Below are 21,413 nucleotides of genomic sequence, written 5' to 3'. Positions count from 1 at the left end.
CACTTCAGAGTTCAGACTAAGTAAAGTTTCAGATCATAGAGATACATAAGAAGAATTTATCAGTCATTTCGATCCACTATTCTGAGTATTCAGTGTGTATGATCTGTCATCTGCGGCAATTTTCATATCATAATTGTCAAAATTCCAACGTCATGCGGGCCAGCACTTCAGACAAACACTTTCAGATCAAGAAGAAACATAGGAAAACAAGACCCCATCAAGTACAGACCTCATGAACTAGGCGTCAGGACTAATAACAGTAACTGCTAGATGGCAACTCTCCCACTTTTTCATTGTCCCACTTTCTGATTTATACGTGTTAATTTTGCAGCTGAAATACCACCGACTTTTTCAGTTTCGGATAATTTCCACTCAAAAGATCCGTTACATTTATTTTTCTGTTGATGATAAGACTCATACATAAAAAAGGTTCGAGAATGAAAAAGTAGAACATAACAAGACCTATCTTCTGTAATTACTTCTAGAATCACATAAATATCACCATTAATTTTTAGAACCACATAATACATACATATCACGACAAATTCCCGCATGATTAACCCCTCGTACAGTAATTTAATTGTTCCACAGAACTCTGCTCAGAAGTAGCCTCAAACCTACCTTCAACATAGAGCCGCTATCAGCACACGTATTTAACTTGGTGCACTAGTTGCACTGCTTTCATGTCGATTCAGTGCTCTGTATATACTTGTGGCATCAGCTACAATACTACTGCAATATAACTAGTGCTAACTGCTACTTATTATCTCCTTACGAACATGAAAAGTTTTTGTTTGTTCTCACTTTTCTTGTGGCACGTATTTTGACAGATTTCCGCGAGTACTACATGATGCAGATGGTGCCTGTGGCTGTTTATCCTAACCATTAAGTTAACTTGCTCCAACATGCGTAAATGCGTAATGCCAAGACTCAAGTGTGTGTGTGTGTGTGTTCAACTTCATAATTCATGAGTTGAGGTAGGTGCTTACTTTCATGTTTCAACCATTTGATGAGACTATTTACATTCACTAAACCACACGTAATATCATCTTGTTATATCTAATTAGTTTCTGCTTAACTGAGATATTATGAACAAACGAGCAGTTGAAAAAACGAGCAGTTGGAGCAGTTGGACTATGGATATTGGATATATGTATTAGTAATCCTTTATAATTTCTTGAGAACGATCTTTCTAGTTGTTACTTATTTACTAACGGTTGCATTAATTATTCAGTACGTTTGCGATTTGTTTATAATGTAAATATATGTAAAATCGTGCATCTCAATTGTAAATTTCTCCAGTCTCTTCGCAGTACTGATTACTCTTGCTGATAATTTTATTAAAACCGTTCGCAATGTATCCCTTACGATATCTTCGAATAATTTTACCCTTTTTTCTAGTGAATATGTCAGTGTCTGAGATTTTACCCAACGAGACGGATCAGAATTTCCTCTACCAACTAATCTGCAGGTCAGTACTTCTAATTACTTCTAATTTTATTGTGACGAATAACGAGTATTTTGTTGCTTGATGCGTGCTCAATTGTTTTAATCATTTAACGGACGAGACACATCATGAATCATGAAGAAAACAAATCCCTACACCGGACATCAGACGAATCTAACCATACTGGAGTTTGTTTCTAATTTCAGCTGTAAAACTCGTTCCACAGTCCGACCGTGAATCATATATTCTCCATTCATGCTTTGAAGCGTGACTGATGGATTAACGCATGACTTGCTATTGTTGCAAACAGCTCCTCTCGCACCAGAAGGGGCTAACTTTTACAAATTAATACGATTAAATGGCTGGTATATGACACATATCCTATTTTGTTTGCCCCTTTCTCATTTGAATACTATTTAGTTAGTTTGTTTTCTATGTCCTTTATTCCATGGACTCTAACTTTAAAGATTTAATATAGGAAAACTAGCAAGTTTCCCGTTGGTCAGCCCCCGTCACGCTTCTATTTGTTAGGACAACCCCAACTGGTCTAGCTTAGTCACCTGACCACATTCCCTGTCCTGATAGGCTGTGGGTTACTCCGTGGCTTAATCATCTGCCTCTATTGGTCGGGAGATGATTCTCGGATCTAATATAGGAAAACATAATAGGTGTTGTAAGGGTAGCTGAAGGCAGGCTAAATCGTATCAGTGCTGAGTGCGGCGGATAAACAGTACCCCCACCTCCATTGGAGGTGACTAATGGAGGTCGGTCTGTGATTGGCAGTCCACTAATGGACCTTCCCTTATTGGTCAGGTGGAGAATTAGAGCGGTATCCATACACCTGCCACCTTAATGTCATCCTAATTCCCTTATTTTAACTGTAGTACCCGGCCCCAGAGCTAGACGTTACAGGATTGTCACTGTAACCCCGAGACGTAGCGGGGAACACGGAAATCACATCAAGTGCGGTGATGATGATAACCTACTATTTATAACGTTTATACTACAAAACAAATATTACCCGTTTTATTAGGAGATGCACCGGCATAATTTTAACAGTTAATTTTAAGTTAATCAAATCTCGAAACGCTTTGATCTCACGGGCTCAGTTTTAAACAGCAATATTAACTCCATAATATTTGGTGTTATGCTGAATGAGCCTCTGCCCATGCCCCTTCTAATAATGAAGTTTTGATAATTAATGGTCTCCAATAAAATGTGTTGATAATGTATCTAATTTTACCTTGGACATTATTAAAAAGTTTCTCCTCGATTTCCAAATTAGTATTTCTTATGAGATAAAATTCAAAAAGCCATGATCTAACAATTTTCTATCCAAGTTTGAAGACCTCTCTTTAGAGTTAATGTAACTTGTGGTCCCCTGATTGTATAGCCCTTGATTATGTACTATAAAATTTCTACAGATAATGAATATTTTACGCTCCGCTATACCTTCTTGTATGCCTGGTCAGCCTGTATTGAGTAAATGTGCAGCAACCAATCGCAACGCTCTGAGGAGCCCAGCTTAACGTACAGAAAATAAACAATATCAAATCCAAAAATATAATTTTGCACATGATCTAGAATCGAAGTTCGATTTCGCAAGTCTCAATCTGGTATCTGGGTTTAATCACATACTCAGATATAGCCACCTTTATAAATTTTCCGACAAGGTAATACTCCTAAAGTTGTATGTTAACCACGGTGACCAATGTTTGGTCAAACTTTGAAATTTATGAGACAGCTCACAGCTGCACCAATATTATATTCACGTCTCCATTCTCCTTGTCTCTTGTGATCAAGAGCACTGACAAACCGGTATATGTCTCACTCTCAGTAATCAAGTACCCATGACTACTTTACATGTCAAAAATCGCAGTCATTACAGAATCTCTAATATCGGAAGCTAGTTATAAATTTTGAGGTTACCAAAACCGAAAAAAAATGTCGTAATCATAAGACGTTTTAATTTCCCCACCGTCACAGCAGACGGGTAAATACTTGTATCCGTCAGTACTTTTAAACTACTAATTTTAATCGAGACTCTAATTTGATTAGTAGGTGATCACAGTCTTGAACATGGAATTGGCTAGACTATATCATTTTACACATGCTGGCAGGTTGAGGATGTCTCAGGCACACGAGGATGACCATAATCTGATGCGTTCAGCTCAAGATTAAAGTTTTTGTGCGGCTCCTGCCATCAATATCCCAACAAATAACCAAGCGTTACTATCTCTAATTTGTGTATCATCAAATAGCGGTGTCAAAATTTGTGGGGCGATTGTTTCACAATATCTGATACACTCCCACGATAATTCTGATACACTCCCACGATAATTCTGATACACTCCCACGATAATTCTGATACACTCCCACGATAATTGAAACTGTCTCACAATATCTGATTCTCTCCAGTGATAAGTTATGGTGTTTCATCTCATGTATGCTTTTAAGTAGACACCAACAGAGAGACAATTCGTTATCAACTGTCTGTCATCTCCCTACAGCTTATTCAGCGTCGATTAATAAATGATGAGTTAATATCACCGAGCCATCACACAGAGATTTGTGATCAATAAGCAAGACTGGTTCTAGCGAGTATTTCTTTATCACAAAGGGAAATATAAATTAGATTTAACTAACTTTATCTCCTTTCAGTCAATTGGAGAATGATGGTTATATCAAATCAGCTAAGTGTTTGCAGGTAAATTAAATCTTGATACAAACTGTCAATACGTTTTATATCTAACTATTGCACCATGTTTCTAATTACAATAACCACGGTATCTTGATTGACTACAAGCATTAAGGATTTGAATTATGCTTTTATAATGCCTGAGACCTGATCATAGTCAGTATAATAATCGATCAACGATTACAAATTACGTCCAAGAAATGTTACCATTATTACTGTATTTGACTTGGAACATAATATTTCTGTGGTTCTAAAAACATTTTGGCTTCAGGTGGAACTAAACACTCTGGAGCAGGCGGTGCCCGGCGACAAGCTTGAGAAACTTGTAAACATGTGTATCCAGATAAAGAAACACATCGACGTGCACTTCAACAATTCCATGAGTAAGTCCATAATCTTAAATTAGTAGTTTCTTTGTTTGACCCTCATTCCAAGTGGCTTGCTGAATTTGAAACGTTTGAGAAATTTAGGGAACCAAATTAGCAACCCTTTAAAACTTATAAGATCTTTATAAGGAGGCGCAAAATTTCCGTTCAATGATACCAACGATTATGTCGTCAAAATAATATGCAGAACTCTGAATTTATAACTTTTTCTTTAAAACTCCTCTGTAATTCCTAATTAGCCCCACCACGTCTGGCTACATCTTTGTTTAAAAGCATAGCTTAACTTAACTGCGTATGTTTATTGTTTACAAATTTACACACCGTTAACTAACGTCAAAAAGTTTTAAGTTGTCTAAACGAAGTAGGTCATTTGCATCTTTTCTCGGTCACACGGTGCCGGCGTTTCATGTGAAGAGTAAATTTAGTAAGCACCCTTGCTACTTGACTGGTTAAAAATGATCACATGACCACAACAAAGACCTGTGCTTGGTCGATTAAATGCGTGAAAATTCAGCGAAACATTAAGAGTTGGGGTGAGTTGGCGGAGTTTTTGTATTATGTGAAGTATAGCCGATATAGTGAGGAGAATTAGCTGCTGTGGTGTGGAATGAGAGAAAAAGTGACGGAGAAAGCTGGGGAGATTAGAGAGTTGTTTTGTGCAGATCCTTGATCTAGATTCTAGATTCTAGTAGTCATGAGTCTTGACTAGGTTCATCAGTATACTACTCAGTACTACTCGCAACTCTCTTCCAACTAAATTAATCTCTGTGGTCTATAAATAATCACAGTCTACTAGTAAATGCTAACCGTTTCATGATAGATGGTAAGGGCAACACCAGTGTCGGATGTGGAGAGAGCCAAGGTTGATGACCCAGACTAGGGTGACAAATGTCTCATTAAACTTCCTCTCTTCCTCTCTCCACAGTCAATATTGAACCTAAATCGTTTAATTTGGAGCTCTTACTCGAGCAGTAACGTGGCTAACAGTAAGGTTTACGATGAGGTACTAGACAGTATTTGCACTAATTCCATTGACGGCATGCTGCTGACTTGACCTACTGACCTAGACAGCATGGAGCACTTCAGACTGGTCAGACTGTTCAGACTCGGGACCCGCTCATGAAATACTCTGAATTCTTGCATTCCTCTAACACAGTTTCTTCTCAGACAAGAGGAAAGGAGGGGAGATGGATCCGGACTCAACCAATCTGACACATGACACTGATGGTGGGGATACTTTGGCTTCCACACCTTCGTCTGAGTACAGGTAAAGATTCCACCACAGTGAATTTCGTGGAGCGACCTGAACTAACTCAAGATCTGAACTTGAAACACTTCTGTGTATTTCGGTCAGATTATTCTGGCCGTATGTGATGCTCATAATTAACTACATTGAACCGATCATTATGCTTTTGTCTTGTAGTTATAAATATACGCAATCATGAATAATTGACTGAATCGTCTTAAAATAATAACATGATATAAGCTATTTTAAAGGTCCTGAAATCTTATCAATTTTATGTTTCCAAAACCCCCTCCAGCACAATGATTCATTTCAGAATGGTAACAGAAAGTACACCGATGGATCAGGACGATGGAGGAGACCCAGTGATTGAAACCTCAGACGCTACCTCCTCGTCTGAAGTGATCCAGAAACAAACCTCGACAGAAATGGTGAAAACTGAGGAGGAGAATGTGGCGCCAGAGCAACAGATAGATATAGAGGGGTGTAGACAACAGCTCCTTCAGCAGCAGTTGTTGTTGCAGCAGATTCAGTTACAACATCTCCAGAACACGTCTATCGACGAACAGGTCTTAAATTCCGCCAAATTAAACTTTACGTTTTCTGTTTTATCCATGGCCTCATCATGTGTAATGTGTATATCTGACAAATGCAAGCCAACTATAAACACGTACCCGTTTCAACAGATGCGTTGGAATTTTAAACTGGAAATTAGTCTGTATAGCCGTGCACGTCTAGATTTTAATGTGCATTCGTCTACAAACCGCCTCATTCCTCTGAGTAGTTGAACACAGATCTGTGATTTATCCTCAGGAAACTAACTAAAACTGTGTTACAGGCTAAGAAACTAAGTGAGTACATGATGAAGTGCTACAAGTCGGATATTTCGCTGGTAGGAACCGGAAATAAAGCTCAGGAACCCTTGCTCACCTCGTTAAGTCAGAGTATATCCACTTCTCTAGCTAACCATACTCCTATTTATTCTCAGGTAGACAACTTTACCATTATTGATAGTATTTTGTTTTGACAGCGAGCATTGTGGGTTGCGATATTTGATGGGATTGCTTTTAAATTTCTGATATGTTTGGTAATATATTACATCAATTGATGGATATTTAAAACCATAAATTCTCCCAGAGTTCCCCGTCGTCGGTGTCTGGGATGTCTTCAAGTTTCACTTCCCTGAATTCCAAGATTAAAAATGGGATCCCGTCGCCGGTAACACCACGTGATCACACAACCACGCCACCTGTGACAACCCCCGACTGGGAGGATAAACTGAAACCTAAAGTACCTGATCAAGCTGAGATCGATAGGAAAAGGTTGGTAATTTAGATTAAATATAATAGGGGGAATATTATAAGTAATACGTGACTCAGCTGAAGCTGTTACCCAGCTAAATCATGACATACAAAGGCATAAAGTATCCAACTTACCTCGCTAAGGCGAGTGACAGGCCCCCCCTAATTGCCCTTTCCCCTGAAAAATGACTCTGTCTAGTCATGTCGAGCTCCCGCTACCTGAGGGAACCCTCCAATCCCCGAGCAGGTAATCCTCCCAACACGGTTGACGTACTATTAAAAATTACCGACGTTAATTTGACATTTCCATATTATTGTCGCGACACAATCCGAATAAACAAAACCTGGCAGCATATTATTTGATGTTTGCTTGTAAATATTTGAGCCCTCTCTCCCTGCTCAGTGGTAATCATTTACAAATCAGCTCTAGAATAAATCACTACATTCAGGACTAAAGAGCTCCCCCTCTACTTCACCCCTAACTGTAATGAATAATAATGAACCCGGTCGGTGGTCATGAAATAATTTTATCATCTTGGCAAGTTTATAATTGTAAAAGTTATTATGATTATTGTCTCGAGCACAAAATGGCCTAATGAATTAATTACGTTAAACAATAGTTGATGAGGTAATAAGACAAAGTGGCCTAATAAATTAATTACGTTAAACAAAAGTTGATTAATAAATAAGACCCTGGATTTATTATTTTTGCTTTGGAAGAATGCGGTAACTTTTACACCAGCGCTTCGTTAGGAGCTAAATTTGAGTACCGTTACCAATGTTGGATTGCATGATTTCCAGATGATTAGAGAAAAGAATGTAGGAATGTTCTGCTAACCCTGCAACAAGCGTGTATCTAGGAGGGGATAGGCGGGGGTCAGGGTAGCAGCGTGATTTTACACCTGGGCTGTTGTTGCCCGTGGGTATTTCAAAATATGCAGCGATTTTTCCAGATTTTATTTGGCTAAAGTTAATTTTGAGAGTGATGTTACGTGAACTTCAAATGGGTCTTGTGAACCGGTCATTTTCACATTTTATGGTAAATGATTTGGTCATTCGACGGTTAATCAAGAGGCTTAATAACAATACAAGTTTTAAAGTGATGAATTTGTGGACGGGAAATCACCGAACCGTTATGAGTTATAAAAATTACGCAAATCTAATTCTATTACTATTAAATTAATACCTTAATCTGGTAATCTGTGCCCGTGCAAATAATCCACTCATTTATAAATTTTATTATAAGTTAATCAAATTGATAACATTGAGATTTTGAGAACTAAAATCATTTCTTAAAACATGGAAAAAATTACTTCCAAGTTCATAAGATAATTAGAGGTGAAAACTTTACTCAAGGTTTTGATTTCGGTCGCTAATACGAGCTTTACGTACTGTGATGACAACACCAACCGCACGGAAGTTATTACTTATTTTAACCAATCTTAATTTCCTTGCCTCCCCGGGTACAAATAATTACTGTCCCGGTTAATTTGGACAACAAAGAAAAAAGTTCAGGTACTCCTTCAACCACAAAATTAGTAAGAAATGTCATCATCATTATGAAAATTTCTGAATTTATAGACTCATATTATCTACCTCCGGGATAAAGCTATCTAGGGTTATCAGTTAAACTGCGGCTACATAATTTCTTTCTGCGACGAAATATACGTTTTAAAAAAGAATCCCACTAGTTTAAACCATGTCGATTTTTACAGTTCTTATATTATTATTGTGTCGGGTTTAGGTTATTTTGGGTAAAGATCAATGTTAAAGGAATGTTAAAATGATGATGGAATGTTAAACTAAATTTTGGTTGTTGTGCCTTGCACCCAGGCAGCAAGGACATGATATTCCGGACTACGGAATTTCGGGGGGGCTCATTTTCACTTTATGATTAAACATTCTCTTCTTACTAATAATTACCATATTAGCATATTATTATTTGTAATCTATTATCTTGCAGATTTCCCTGTCGGTATTGTGGGCGGAGGTTTACCCAGCAGAGTGCTCTGCAGGTCCACGAGCGCACCCACACCGGTAAAACACCATTAGTGGATCACGTTTTTTGAAATATTTTCATCAATTTATACAATAAAAGTGTGCATGTCATCGGTCTTATTGAAGTAAAAAGAGCGTCTGTCTCTAACAATAGTGTCTATATTCTGTGCCTGGCTTGCGGTATCAGCAGATCTTTCACCTATTAGACAAGCACTGGGCATTGTGGAACATATTCAAGGTATGCTCGGGGTGCTTGCTGGATAACAAAAGAAAGCACTAAAACTATATGTCTTATTTTCCACCGCTGATATTGTTTGTTAGTTACGTGAGGGTTGCTCGTACCGTACAAGCCAAACAGTAGCCGCACGTGTTGCAAGAATATTGCCGTTTTGTTACTCAACCAGAGAGTGACTTCCGTCACCCGATTTTAAACGTGACCTTGCTTTTTCACTCCAGGAGAAAAGCCCTACCATTGTCACTACTGCGACAAAGCTTTTACTCAGATCTCTAATCTGAAGTGCCACGAACGCCTACATACCGGAGAGAAACCCTACCGATGTCAATTGGTTAGTTTGGAACCTTATCATTCACAAACATTATATTGGTTATTGTCACCAAGATTTTTGAAAAAAAACAATGACTGTTATCTGAACAAAATTTGAGGATGCTGAAATTGAAATGACGACAAGACGAAACCAAAATGGTTCAGTTTCTGTTTTGTTCTGTTAAATTTGGTTTAAACCCTGTTAGTGACTTCATAACACTACTAATTCCTGAAATATCTGGTGTAATTAATTGCACTTCCTAAATTTTGCAACAGAATAGTCAAACACGTTTAGGTGTTTAGATAAATATGTAGTACGTTTTTTTGGAATAATTAGTTCACGAAATTTAAAATTTAGCAGCGTTCTAAACCAAATCACCCTCAAATAAGATATTTTCGTTTATGATCTGCTATGTAACTGAGTTTAAAACATTGAACATTGAAAGGAACACATTTTTCTTGATTCCGTTTTCCTTAATTATTTTTATTGGCCCTAAATCAAAGCCATAAAATTGATACTCATACACTGATTTAAGTTCGAACTGTCGGACAAATGATGAAAACTAAATTTAACCGTGAGTAGGCTGAACTATTTTGGGTCAGTGGCGCCTAACATTAACCAAATAAAATTAACCAAATAAAAACCAACATTATTGACCAAATATTCGACTTCCTCAGTGTGGAAAGAGATTTACCCAAAGTGCGAGTCTACGATGCCACATGAGATCCCATACTGGGGAGCGACCCTACGTTTGCAAGTATTGTAACAAGAGATTTACCCAGCCAGCATCTCTCCAGCATCACATCCGCATCCACACTGGTAAGATATGACGTATCTTTGACAGATACCACAAAATATCATGATTATAATTTGGAGCGTTGAGAAGTGAGATAATTTGAAGGGAAAATCAGTGACCTAGGTTTATTTGCTCCAACCTGTGAAGCGTGGAGTAGGAACCCTCTTAAAAGAATTACTGGATTATTGTGCATAATTTTCAATTAATCATTTAGGAGAGAAGCCGTATAAGTGTGAACATTGTGGAAAGTGTTTTACCCAGCCGTCCTCGTTGGTGGTGCATCGCCGCCTCCACACTGGCGAGCGTCCCTTCGTCTGTCAGATCTGTGGTAAGAGCTACACTCAGGCCATGCCTCTGAAGGAGCACATGAGGACTCATCATGTCCAGGAAAAATCCCCGCTGTCCTTCAACATCGGACAACCCTTCTCTCTTCAGATGAGCCAACTCCAAGTAAGTTATCTTCTACTCATCCGCAAACAATAATAATTATTTTGAATACTCGAAATTAAATCGGAAAAATTGATGTTACAATATGAAAACAGTGCTCAAACGAAATGATTATATATGTTTTCCTTTCAGAGCACACTGTCAGCTAACATTGGACCCCTCCCATTCATCCTGTCTAACAAGTTCATTCCGGACCTGAGTACTACCTCTACTGTTCAGGATACACCCTGCACAAGTGTGGTTAGTATTTAAGTTACTTAGTTAGCTTAGTAACCTTAGTTAGCTTAGTAACCTCAGTTAGCTTATTTAGCTTAGTTAGCTTAGTTAGCTTATTTAGCTTAGTAACCTTAGTTAGCTTGGTAACCTTAGTTAGCTTAGTTAGCTTAGTAACCTTAGTTAGCTTAGTTAGCTTAGTAACCTTAGTTAGCTTAGTTAGCTTATTCAGCTTAGTAACCTTAGTTAGCTTGGTAACCTTAGTTAGCTTAGTTAGCTTAGTAACCTTAGTTAGCTTAGTAGCCTTAGTTAGCTTAGTTAGCTTAGTAACCTTATTTAGCTTAGTAACCTTAGTTAGCTTAGTAACCTTAGTTACCTTGGTAACCTTAGTAAGCTTAGTTAGCTTAGTAACCTTAGTTAGCTTAGTTAGCTTAGTAACCTTAGTTAGCTTAGTTAGCTTAGTTAGCTTTTGTTTTAGATGGAGAGGTTGAATCAGATAAATATTTTAGGATAAAAGAAAGCTCCGCTCTTAAGAAATGAACAATTTGTCCTATCAGTCAGGCGAAATTTAACGTGTTTGGTGTTTACAGTGGTGATTTAGATATTTACATTACACCTTCTTGTCACTATTTAGGAAGGGTAAATAATATTTACCCTCCCCTAGTTTTATGTCTGTCTACTAACTGGTTGATGACGGATAGAGGCTATGAATTATGTCGCTATTATGTCTACAGTCTGCCATCACACTCTAAAATAGAAATATTTAATATTTATCTTAATCTGTCACATCTCCTGCTAGCTGACTCGGTCAGAGAGGAAGTAAACATTGAATAAATTTAAACTTGATATATTGAAGCGTTTTACGTTTATTTAAATGTTGTCAAGGAAGAGCTCGTTACCACAGCTTTATAATTTAGGCTGAAGTCCAGAACATAAAAACAAATTCCGGTTATTAAATCACGTCCTATTCTTTACAATCCAGAGAAATCCCTCCCCTAATTTGTAACTTTCATTAATATCCATGAATATTTACAAAGGTGACGAATTTGCCTTAAAATTTTCATTGTTTTCAACATTTATGTCTGAAATAATAAGCGTTATTCATGTGCATATACTTTTAAAGAATGGGATTTGAACGATAAAACTGGTCGTAAGTGAATAATCTGTTCCAAAACGTGGGATTTTCTGAATAATTTATTCAGATTTTCCAGACTATTGGCAATCGAATTTGTCATTTTTAAACCCCTGTACCATTTCAGTCACAGATTTTGTTCAATCGACAAAACACGGCGTTCCAAAGCGTGTTTCCTAACCTGTACAAAGATAACAACACTACTACTGAGAAACCGGCGGAGTGACACTGAAGTACCCCGGAAGTGGCGGAGATTCGGAAATGCAAGGAATTTAAAACTATTTTTGTTATTAAGTGATTAATTCTGTTGAATGAAGTAACAATAAAGTTACTATTTTGACGTTGAAAATTCAAAATGGAGAGGTGACGAGGTTAGACTGATTTGTTAAGATTGCGTAAGTGGATGAAAGAGAATTTCTCCGGTAGCGTTAAATGACTACTTATGCTTGAAGAACAATGTCCATTCATAACACGAAAAACTTTGCCATTTCTCTGTATTGGTTACTCAGGAGAGATTGTTGGTTACTCAGGAGAGATTGTTGTTAATAAATGCGAATCAATTTGAAGTTATCTATCGCGTTTTCTTTCCGGTATTTTGATGCCGTATAATTATCACACTTCATGGTATCGACCGACTGAGTTTCAGTTTTAACAAGTACGTGAAAAGATTATTTTTGAATATTCCAGCGATACCATGATGTGATTGGTGCTCTGTGAAGAGCGTAGAGTGTGTTACTAATTTTGTAAAATCAATGCTGTTTGATGCAAGTTAAACCCGTGATACGTACGATTACAAGAAACCTTCACAATATTATGAATGTGATGTTATCTTTTAAATTGAATGATAACGTCACACCAGTGTTTGAAATGTGTTTATCAAGGGAATATGCTTTAAATGAGTTTTATGTTTACTAATGTCATGTTTTACCACAATTATCCAACCCCGACCAAGTTGTATTGGTTGAAGGAAAATAAAGTTAGTAAATTTGTAATCTCGCCATTTATTTTAACCTAGATAATCGGTTCTAGAAATTTGGTTACTTGTTGCTTCACTTAAGGTCATAAACAGTTGAAACCGTAAATATACTTTATCTTGTTTTGAAAGGTTTGAATCAATCCCTCGCAGTTTAACCAGGGGTTATAATAAATAACCACTTGTTATAATTAAGTTGTATTATTGTGAAGTCTCTTATTGGTTCCTCTCATAACGTATTGGGATTGCTCATTGGCTTTGTGAAATATTATGCATTATTTTAAAACTTTGGTATGATTTAATGATTAGTTAAATAGCTAACATTATTTGAATGAGTTATGTAATCCTTTGAAACCAAAGGAAGTTGAAGTTTGATCACACGATTCTATGAATTTACTAAGCTCACAGTATTCCGCCATTATTAAACGGATTGTTTTATCTTACTCGCGCTATCCTGGGCACCAAATTTCAGCTCACACTAACAATATGTTCGAATGATTTAAGATATGAGGGCTGTAATGATACTCATTTACTCGCTTTGAGGAAGTGATACATTTTGCCCTCTGGTGATTAGGTAAAGGGTAAAACATTTTACGAGACTGACTTCCTCCTTTATATGTGACCTGAAAATTGGTTTCCAGTGTATGGCACTATTTAAGTATGGTTTCAATTATTGTAATATCTTATCATGATTGTGTTTGATGAAGCGCTAGTTTTATTTTTCTTGACGAAGAAAACGTCGATAATTCTCAAAATTGATCGATATGAGATCGGAGGAGACCTGTGACTGTTAGTTAAGCAATATACAGTAAAACCCCGAATTACCGCACCCGATTTACCGGGGCCATTTCCTTCCCCCAGATAGGGCTTAACATGTACAATGTAAACTAACAAAACCACGATTCACCGCAAACCCCGATTTACCGCGGCTGTTTCATTTCCCCCAAACTCTGCGGTAGATCGGGGTTGTACTGTACTGAAATTTTAATGAATAGTTTTTAACCCTAAAATGTTAAACTGTCACAAAATTGGTAAAACTGTGTATTGGGTGGAAGCATCGTGGTTGAAGGAACCCAGTCCCCATGATTTCACCACCAAACCTCGCTGCAAACTAAGCAATCTTCATTTTTGGAAACTTCGAACGATATTTTATAAAAGCAACTTTGACAACGTTAGCATTATAACGCGCGCGTTTAACCGCATGGTGCGCGTTTTCTCATTTTAATCGTGGTTGAAATTCGAGCATGCAGCACCTCGAATGTGTAAAAAACATATTGAACCAACAAGAAGATAGTTAAAATCTATGCTAAAAAGCTGTCCACTCCAATTAAAGATAACTGGCATTGAGTACAGCCTCAAAAATGTGATCGATTGTTTCAGAGTTGTATAATTAAATTTTCTTCAGCATACTCACTTGGTTTTCGATTCCCAGTTTTCTTGTTTGTTGTTACAGCTTAAACACTCACAAACAACAACATCGAAAAAATATGTCTTATTCTTCACGTTCCTAACTGATTTTTAGCTTGAAAAACATCTTTATTAGATCCTTCAATAAATAAATTCTTGATTAGCTTAAGTCCATCACGAATGTTCCTAATTGTTATATATGGATATAATCAAAAGATTGTGACTGATTTTCGGGATCGATGAGAGCAACTAATAAGTTGGAACGTCGCCCACCTACTTAAAATAATCTTATTGCCCCTATAAAAGATAATTAATTTGTAATGATTATGCAAAATGGTCCTCAATTAACTTGTTTTTATCATTATCTTTTGTTTGTGATTTCTCTGATCCGCCTTGCATTAAAACAATTAGAATTAATCTATAATAATCTGAATATGCAGAAGTCGCAGACTTTGTCAAAAATGCGTTTGACTTTAATTTGTTCACGGAAGGTGTTAATAGTTTCAATTACAAGTTCATGGCAAGATTTTATAGTTTTAATCACTACTAAATATGACCGGGATGGTTCTTTTGTGTTATTTTGTTACTCTAATTCGAATTTCATGCCAAGATTTTATAGTTTTAATTGCTTCTAAATGCGGGCGAGACAAGACAGTGATCCATAAGGTTGGGGTGAAGTATCAGAATTCAGTTGACGCCTGATTCTGCTTGTAAATAGACATCACTATTTTCACGTTCCCAAAAAAACGACTCCGTATTAAATGAACATGATCTCGGAGAATTACTGTGATTATACCTGGATACAGTTACTACAGATAATGAAGTTTGCACTTTGTAATCTTTAGTTTGGCTTATTTTACCTCACTTTATAATTATATAGAAAATATAAAAAGTTGCGGTTTTTTAAACAGAAACAATCAACAATCCTTAGCTTAATGAAGGCTTCTGCCTTTTCACTTTGTCGGCCCGTGAACATCATAATTATCGTTTCCATAATAGTTTCTCAGAAAACATATTTTCTTTTAATACCCGGAAACTTTTATTCAATTCATTTTAAAACTTTCAAATTTTGCAAACCTCAAAATTAGACAGTATGGAATAAATTAAACGGGCTAAAATGTATCACCTTCATTAGAAACAAGTTAATAAAAGGCGACTTATTACTGAATGAGATTAAATTAAATTCAAAATTGCTACTATTTTCATGTGGTAAATTATGTGTAAGTTAAAGTTAGCTTGTCTCACCTACGGCGGTTCAGGAGCACATAAGGAGGAGCACATATTATTATGGCATAAGCAGAGTGATATCGTTAAAATGGTGTAAAGATTCTATGATCAGAAAAATAGCAGCTGTACGTGGAGATTGGATAATAGGCCCAATTGCCCAAACGACATTAAGATTCAGAACTATTTAAGAACCCTCGACACTACATTTTTATTTCAAAATTCAAATAATTTTACATCAATGTATTACGGTTACATTTACGAAAAACCAAAATATCTACTAGAACTATATCTACTAGTACTATGCGGCAAAAAACATGGAATATGAGAGTTAGAAAAGTTATCGTGATACTCAACACTACCAGACTGCAGCTTGAGTGAGAAAAATTATGTAAAACATCACTGTAAAATCTATTTCGGCTTAAACTCCTTGGTCCCATCACGAATACATTTTAACGCTCACTTGCCAACCATTTTGAAACCTCCTGTGGGGTAAAACTATGGAACTTTTTTCTTTGGGGCCATCCACTTAGGACGTCTGCCAAAATTGCAGATTTTCAGACGCAATCATGGACAAACCTACCTTAAGCAATTATATTTTATCATGGTTCCTACCACAACACAATTAGACAATAGGAGACCGCAGTTTACTATTTACCGCGCACAGGACCCTTCGCAATATAAGGGGTTATGGGATGCCTCACGCCCCATCATATTTGATAAAATGATTGGAACATTTCAGGACATTAAGTCAGGTACTAAAATATGGGCGGTTAAATGAGGGGGCAAACAATTAAAACACGGACAGCTAGTAAGAACGGTGACTTTTTCTTCTAAACATACATCTATCATACACTTTTTACAAGTTTTACATTTTAACATGGTTTCACCAGCCACGGAAAAAAATAAAGTGGTAAATTATTATTGAAAAGTTACAGCTGTGATTCAGAGTAAAGATGAACCACTATTATTAACTCACAACACAGTTGGAAAATTATAAATTTGTAGATTGGTCATAGGAGATCCGAACAATCACCGCACTGGCTGTTTGGCACCAATGTTTCCACTCGGGTTTCAGCAGCAGTTATGAAATTGCAAATTGCTACCAATGCAATGGAACCGGTTCCATAGAGCGATTGGCGTTAAGCAGTTGCGATGCCATTTGTGCCGCCCTTATGAAAACCTGATGGCGGTATCGGAAATTTATCAGAATTCTTCCGACCCATCGACAGGAAATTCTTCCAAATTTCCTCGAAAAAAAAATGTCCTCGAAATTTTGACTCCTAGTGTGTATTCATTATATAATAGACAATATAATAAAGTCTTTACATCAAGATATACTTCTTCGTTGAATATAAAAGCTAAAATTACAAGTTCTAGTCCAACACGCAGTGAATTGTAGATCAAGTTTAGACATTGTGGGACACCAGCAGTAGTTTCTGACGTTTGGTCATGCACCTTTCCTCCAGTTCAAGAGAGTTTGACTTGATGGACCAATCCTCGTCCAGACGGTTGAGAGTTTGCTTCAACTGAGTGTGAGCATCCCTGAGAGAGAGAGGGGACGTTAAGATCTTTTAATTTGGTGAATGTTAGCTCGTATCATGGAGTAAATATACAAACAAGAGTCAATAAAGAAGAAATATTGCTCAGAAAGAATCGGAAAGTAACAAAGTTCGCTGTAAGACAATAACATACTCAGCAATGTTGTGTTGATCAATAAGAGTGGAGACAGTGTTGAGCAGATCGTTTCTTTCAGCTATGATACCATCATGAGGTTCGTCCCTGCACAGCTCAACCCTCGGCCTGTACGTTCGGTTCTCAGATCGGGTCTCTGCAACCTGTCAGAACATGATTATTAGACGGATCCAATCGAGTAATTAATCGTAATGGTACTAGTGTTTAAGTATAAGGTGTTGCAGCAGATTATAACGCCTGTCTTTATGGAAACGGGTAAACGGGCAAAATCACTGACGTAGCGAATCCGTACCAACTAATCACCACTAGTATGGATATATTCCGCTAAAACTGTTATTTTATATAAGGAAGGTTGCCCATTATACTGACGAAGTTTTATTTTATTATAGCAAAATTCTGTTCTTTATGCCTACAACACCGACCCCGAACCTACAAATGTATAAGTGATGGAATGCCACAATTTATCATTACAAGATACGTGTTTTTTCAAACATTTATGGAGGTTCCACTACAGGACCTATATTGGTTAAACTATCTCATAAATTGAGAATTCTCATCGCTATTAGAGCAATATTTCGTGACGTTAAATGCCATTGAAGCAGGACATAGAAAAGCCCCGATTTACTGTACAGTTTTGGAAAGGAAATTATCACGGAAATTGGGGTTTTGACTTTTTGGTAACCGTCGGATCACATATTTAGGAACATCTAATGTCTTTTCTCGCGGCTCTTCCTCCTTTCTCGCCCGCTCCTCGAAGACCTTCTGCACCAGGTCGATAATTTAATTTTAAAATTTCAAGAGTTATTGTTATCTGATTCTTGATCGCTTAAGTGTTATAATTTGGAGTTCATGGAATGTGTCAATAGTTTTACTTTGAAGTTCGAGGAAAGGTTTTATAGTTTTAATTTTCCCTAAATATAGCCGAGTTGTGTCCTTAATTTCATTGGTAATCGATTGTTTGACGTTTAAGTGTTTTAATTTGGAGTTCATGGAAAGGTTTTATAGTTTTAATGACTTCTAAATTGCGGGCAAGACAAGACAATGATCCGTTCCGTTTAGAATAAGTATCAATATATTTATAAATATAGTAAGTTTTTTATAAAAATGATCTGTATGAATAAATTTGCCACAAGCGTTTCTCTACAGCTCAGGAATGTGTTCTACATAGTACCAGGAACCACCCAAAAGATTTTTAAACTCCGTAGGCGGTGCAAAATGACCGCAATGGCTACATCATGCCAGGCGAATGAGGTTTTTAAAAATGAGGCCATCACAAATCGAGATATTTTAATTTTCTGGAAAAAAATTTAAAGCAATGGTATTTTTATTCAATTTTTCTAACTTTTGACCGGAAGATATTAAATACTGCATTCAGTATGCAAAGGGGTCAAAATTGTTCACCCATACTACATTACTTCATATAGTATGCAAAATATTCGCAATGGCTATTATCATATAATACATATAATTAATTATGGACGTTGCGAACATTTTTCTCCTATTAACAACAACAACAACAACAATGGCGAACCTAGCAAGCTAGGAACGAGGGGTGCGGCCACGGTCCTTTCGGTACAGATTTCCCTGCAGTATAGTCGGGACGCAACCTCCTAGATTAAGAAGTCTATATACGTATAGCTTTCTAGCCCAATATATAAATATTTTATATACTGGGAAACCAAGCAACAACTAATCATTATCTCACATGTATGTACATATTTTCGGTAATCGTACTGTAGTGCGACACGTACTCTAGTGCGACACGTACTCTGGTGCGAAGTCCGACAAAAACACCCTCTGTCGCACTAGGGTACGTGTCGCACTACGATCCAGGTAGCGTACTCTACTGCGACAAAATATCCTGACTTATTTCCAAGTTCAGGTCACATCCTATCCTTCTTATGGACCATTAAGTGATTCGTCGGGTCGGTTCACGTCACTTATTTCGAAGTGATCTTGAGAATACGATTCGTCGGTTCACATCACGTGTTTCGAAGTGATTCACTGATCACAATTCCTTCGGGTCAGTTCAAGCCACGTTATATCCAGGTAACGTACTCAACTGCGACAGTGTCGATCTTGGAGGTTTCGCACTAGGGTACATGTCGCACTACAGTACGTGTCGCACTACAGTACGTGAACCGGCACGCACAGCTCGGACGAAGGCCATGAGGCATCCTGTTGCTCCACGCTCTTTGGCTGACCTTGTCCTAACTCCTGACTACATCAGACTTGTTCACGCAGCTGGTGACTATCCACTGACTCTATCCTGACAGCTGGAGAAGGAAGATGCAGCAACATGATCTAGTGAATGTGTAAAGTGCTTTGTCGCACTTTAGTTCGTGTCGCACTACAGTCCAGGTAGCGCACTGTAGTGCGATAGTGTCGGCCTTGAAAATTCTCTGTCGCACTAGGGTACGTGTCGCACTACGATCCAGGTAACGTACTCAACTGCGACAGTGTCGATCTTGGAGGTTTCGCACTAGGGTACATGTCGCACTACAGTACGTGTCGCACTACAGTACGTGAACCCATATTTTCGCTAAATTTCAAAGAAAAATAACAGTTTTTCGCCAATAATTTTAAATTTAAGTGTTTTAGCTTTTAGATCATATGTTGCTTAATGCTTTATAAGTTGTAAATAAATGTGCTAGTTGCAGCTTTTTTATACCTATTCAGAAGTATTTAATAACTTCCGATCTAAAGTTAGGAAAATTGAGCAAAAGTACGAGCGATTTTTTTCTGCAATAAAATGCCATAATGTGACCATTGCGGTAGTCACGTTAACTTTCCCTAACTATATAATAGACTAACACTGATTATTTAGCAGACGCGTGCTTTACTTGTAACTATAATATTTTAATTTTTTCATATTACAATCAAATAACTATTCCCCATTGATTTAGTATGGTTTTTTAGAGTTACTTTGATTATACCTGGATACAGTTACTAAAGATAAATAAGTTTGCACTTTTTAATCTTAGTTTGTTTTATCTCACTTTATATACAGAGTACAGGAAGTAGCGGTACATTTCTACTATTTATACAGAATAAAAGCAGGAAACAGATTATAAGCAGTTTTAGACGTATATTATCCATGTGAAGTTGCAGTTTAAGGAAGTCTGATTTAAGGAATTAAATGAGGATGCTTCAAACAATTAACAATTGTAGTGATAAGAGATATGGATTGGACTTAGATTCCGAGATAGCTCTGTAAAATATCGTTTCCATCTTTTTCAATATTGATGCAATAAAAAAACGATGCTTTGAGATAAGTTGGGGGGGGGGGAGTTTCTGAATGGCTTCGGTTATGACTTATGTAATCGTGAACTTGCGCCAATGTTTCAGAAAATGATTTTTAAATCAAGCCATCTTAACGGTTACAGTCTTGAGTCTCATTGTGCAGTCAGGTTTCTAGACAGCATGCTAACAACCAATGAAGCAATAAAATTGAGCCAAGCACGTTAGTACAAGGGGCACAAGGTTCTGTTACATATAACATATACTTAGGGTGGCCCATAAGTGACTGCCCACACGCAACCTCTTAATAACTCACGTAATTCGTCTCCAAATTGCACCAAAATTTCAGAGATTATAGATATGGGTCAAACTTAGATTTCCTGAAAGTTTCGTAAGCCACGCCCAATTACAGTGGGCGTGCCCAATTACAGTGGGCGTGGCGTGACACTCCCTCTTTTTCACTATTGTCTTCATAAAATGAGAACGCTTTAAGCTAAGAACTCAAAATTTTTTGCACACTTTTGGCTTGATAATTGAAAACTTTTCCAAAAGTTTCAAGTTCATTGGTTAAAATATGGCTGAGTTATGACCATTTTAAAATCCATCGGATATGTGATCCGAGCACTCAGTCAGTGATATTTGCACTCAATTAGTGATCTCGTCACCCA

At 37.2% G+C, this 21,413-nt stretch overlaps 2 protein-coding genes across 2 annotated transcripts in view; one reads left to right on the top strand and one right to left on the bottom strand.

Annotated features, from left to right (window-relative positions):
• Positions 1 to 1,398: 1,398 nt before the first annotated feature.
• On the top strand, positions 1,399 to 13,883 carry LOC134813335 (oocyte zinc finger protein XlCOF6-like). The gene is made up of 13 exons (XM_063821035.1): positions 1,399 to 1,471; positions 4,109 to 4,154; positions 4,417 to 4,528; positions 5,699 to 5,798; positions 6,091 to 6,343; positions 6,613 to 6,762; positions 6,912 to 7,096; positions 9,039 to 9,112; positions 9,530 to 9,639; positions 10,296 to 10,437; positions 10,629 to 10,864; positions 10,994 to 11,101; positions 12,334 to 13,883. Exons 1-13 carry the CDS (start codon positions 1,407 to 1,409, stop codon positions 12,430 to 12,432), a joined length of 1,680 nt encoding a protein of 559 aa, XP_063677105.1. The 5' UTR covers positions 1,399 to 1,406; the 3' UTR covers positions 12,433 to 13,883.
• A 2,736-nt stretch (positions 13,884 to 16,619) lies between these two features.
• LOC134811746 (tektin-B1-like) overlaps positions 16,620 to 21,413 on the bottom strand; it is a 74,764-nt gene continuing 69,970 nt past the window's right edge. The window contains exons 9-10 of the mRNA XM_063818793.1: positions 17,506 to 17,648; positions 16,620 to 17,355 (exon numbers count right to left, since the gene is read on the bottom strand). Of these exons, the coding sequence (XP_063674863.1) occupies positions 17,220 to 17,355; positions 17,506 to 17,648 (279 nt within the window). The 3' untranslated portion in view covers positions 16,620 to 17,219. The remainder of the gene's footprint in view (positions 17,356 to 17,505; positions 17,649 to 21,413) is intronic.

This window comes from Bolinopsis microptera, chromosome 1 (genome assembly GCF_026151205.1).
Source record: "Bolinopsis microptera isolate Bmic1 chromosome 1, MBARI_Bmic_1.0, whole genome shotgun sequence".
Taxonomy (NCBI): Eukaryota; Metazoa; Ctenophora; class Tentaculata; order Lobata; family Bolinopsidae; genus Bolinopsis; species Bolinopsis microptera.
The sequence above is the reverse complement of the archived record's forward strand: the minus strand, read 5'-3'. Positions and strand labels throughout refer to the sequence as shown.

What these genes read in the sequence shown, in the direction of transcription:
- LOC134813335 (XM_063821035.1), top strand. Translation starts at nt 1,407, where the DNA reads ATGTCAGTGTCTGAGATTTTACCCAACGAGACGGATCAGAATTTCCTC. An exon ending in AATCAGCTAAGTGTTTGCAG is followed by an intron (nt 4,155 to 4,416) that starts GTAAATTAAATC and finishes TTTTGGCTTCAG; the next exon opens with GTGGAACTAAACACTCTGGA. An exon ending in ATACTCCTATTTATTCTCAG is followed by an intron (nt 6,763 to 6,911) that starts GTAGACAACTTT and finishes AAATTCTCCCAG; the next exon opens with AGTTCCCCGTCGTCGGTGTC.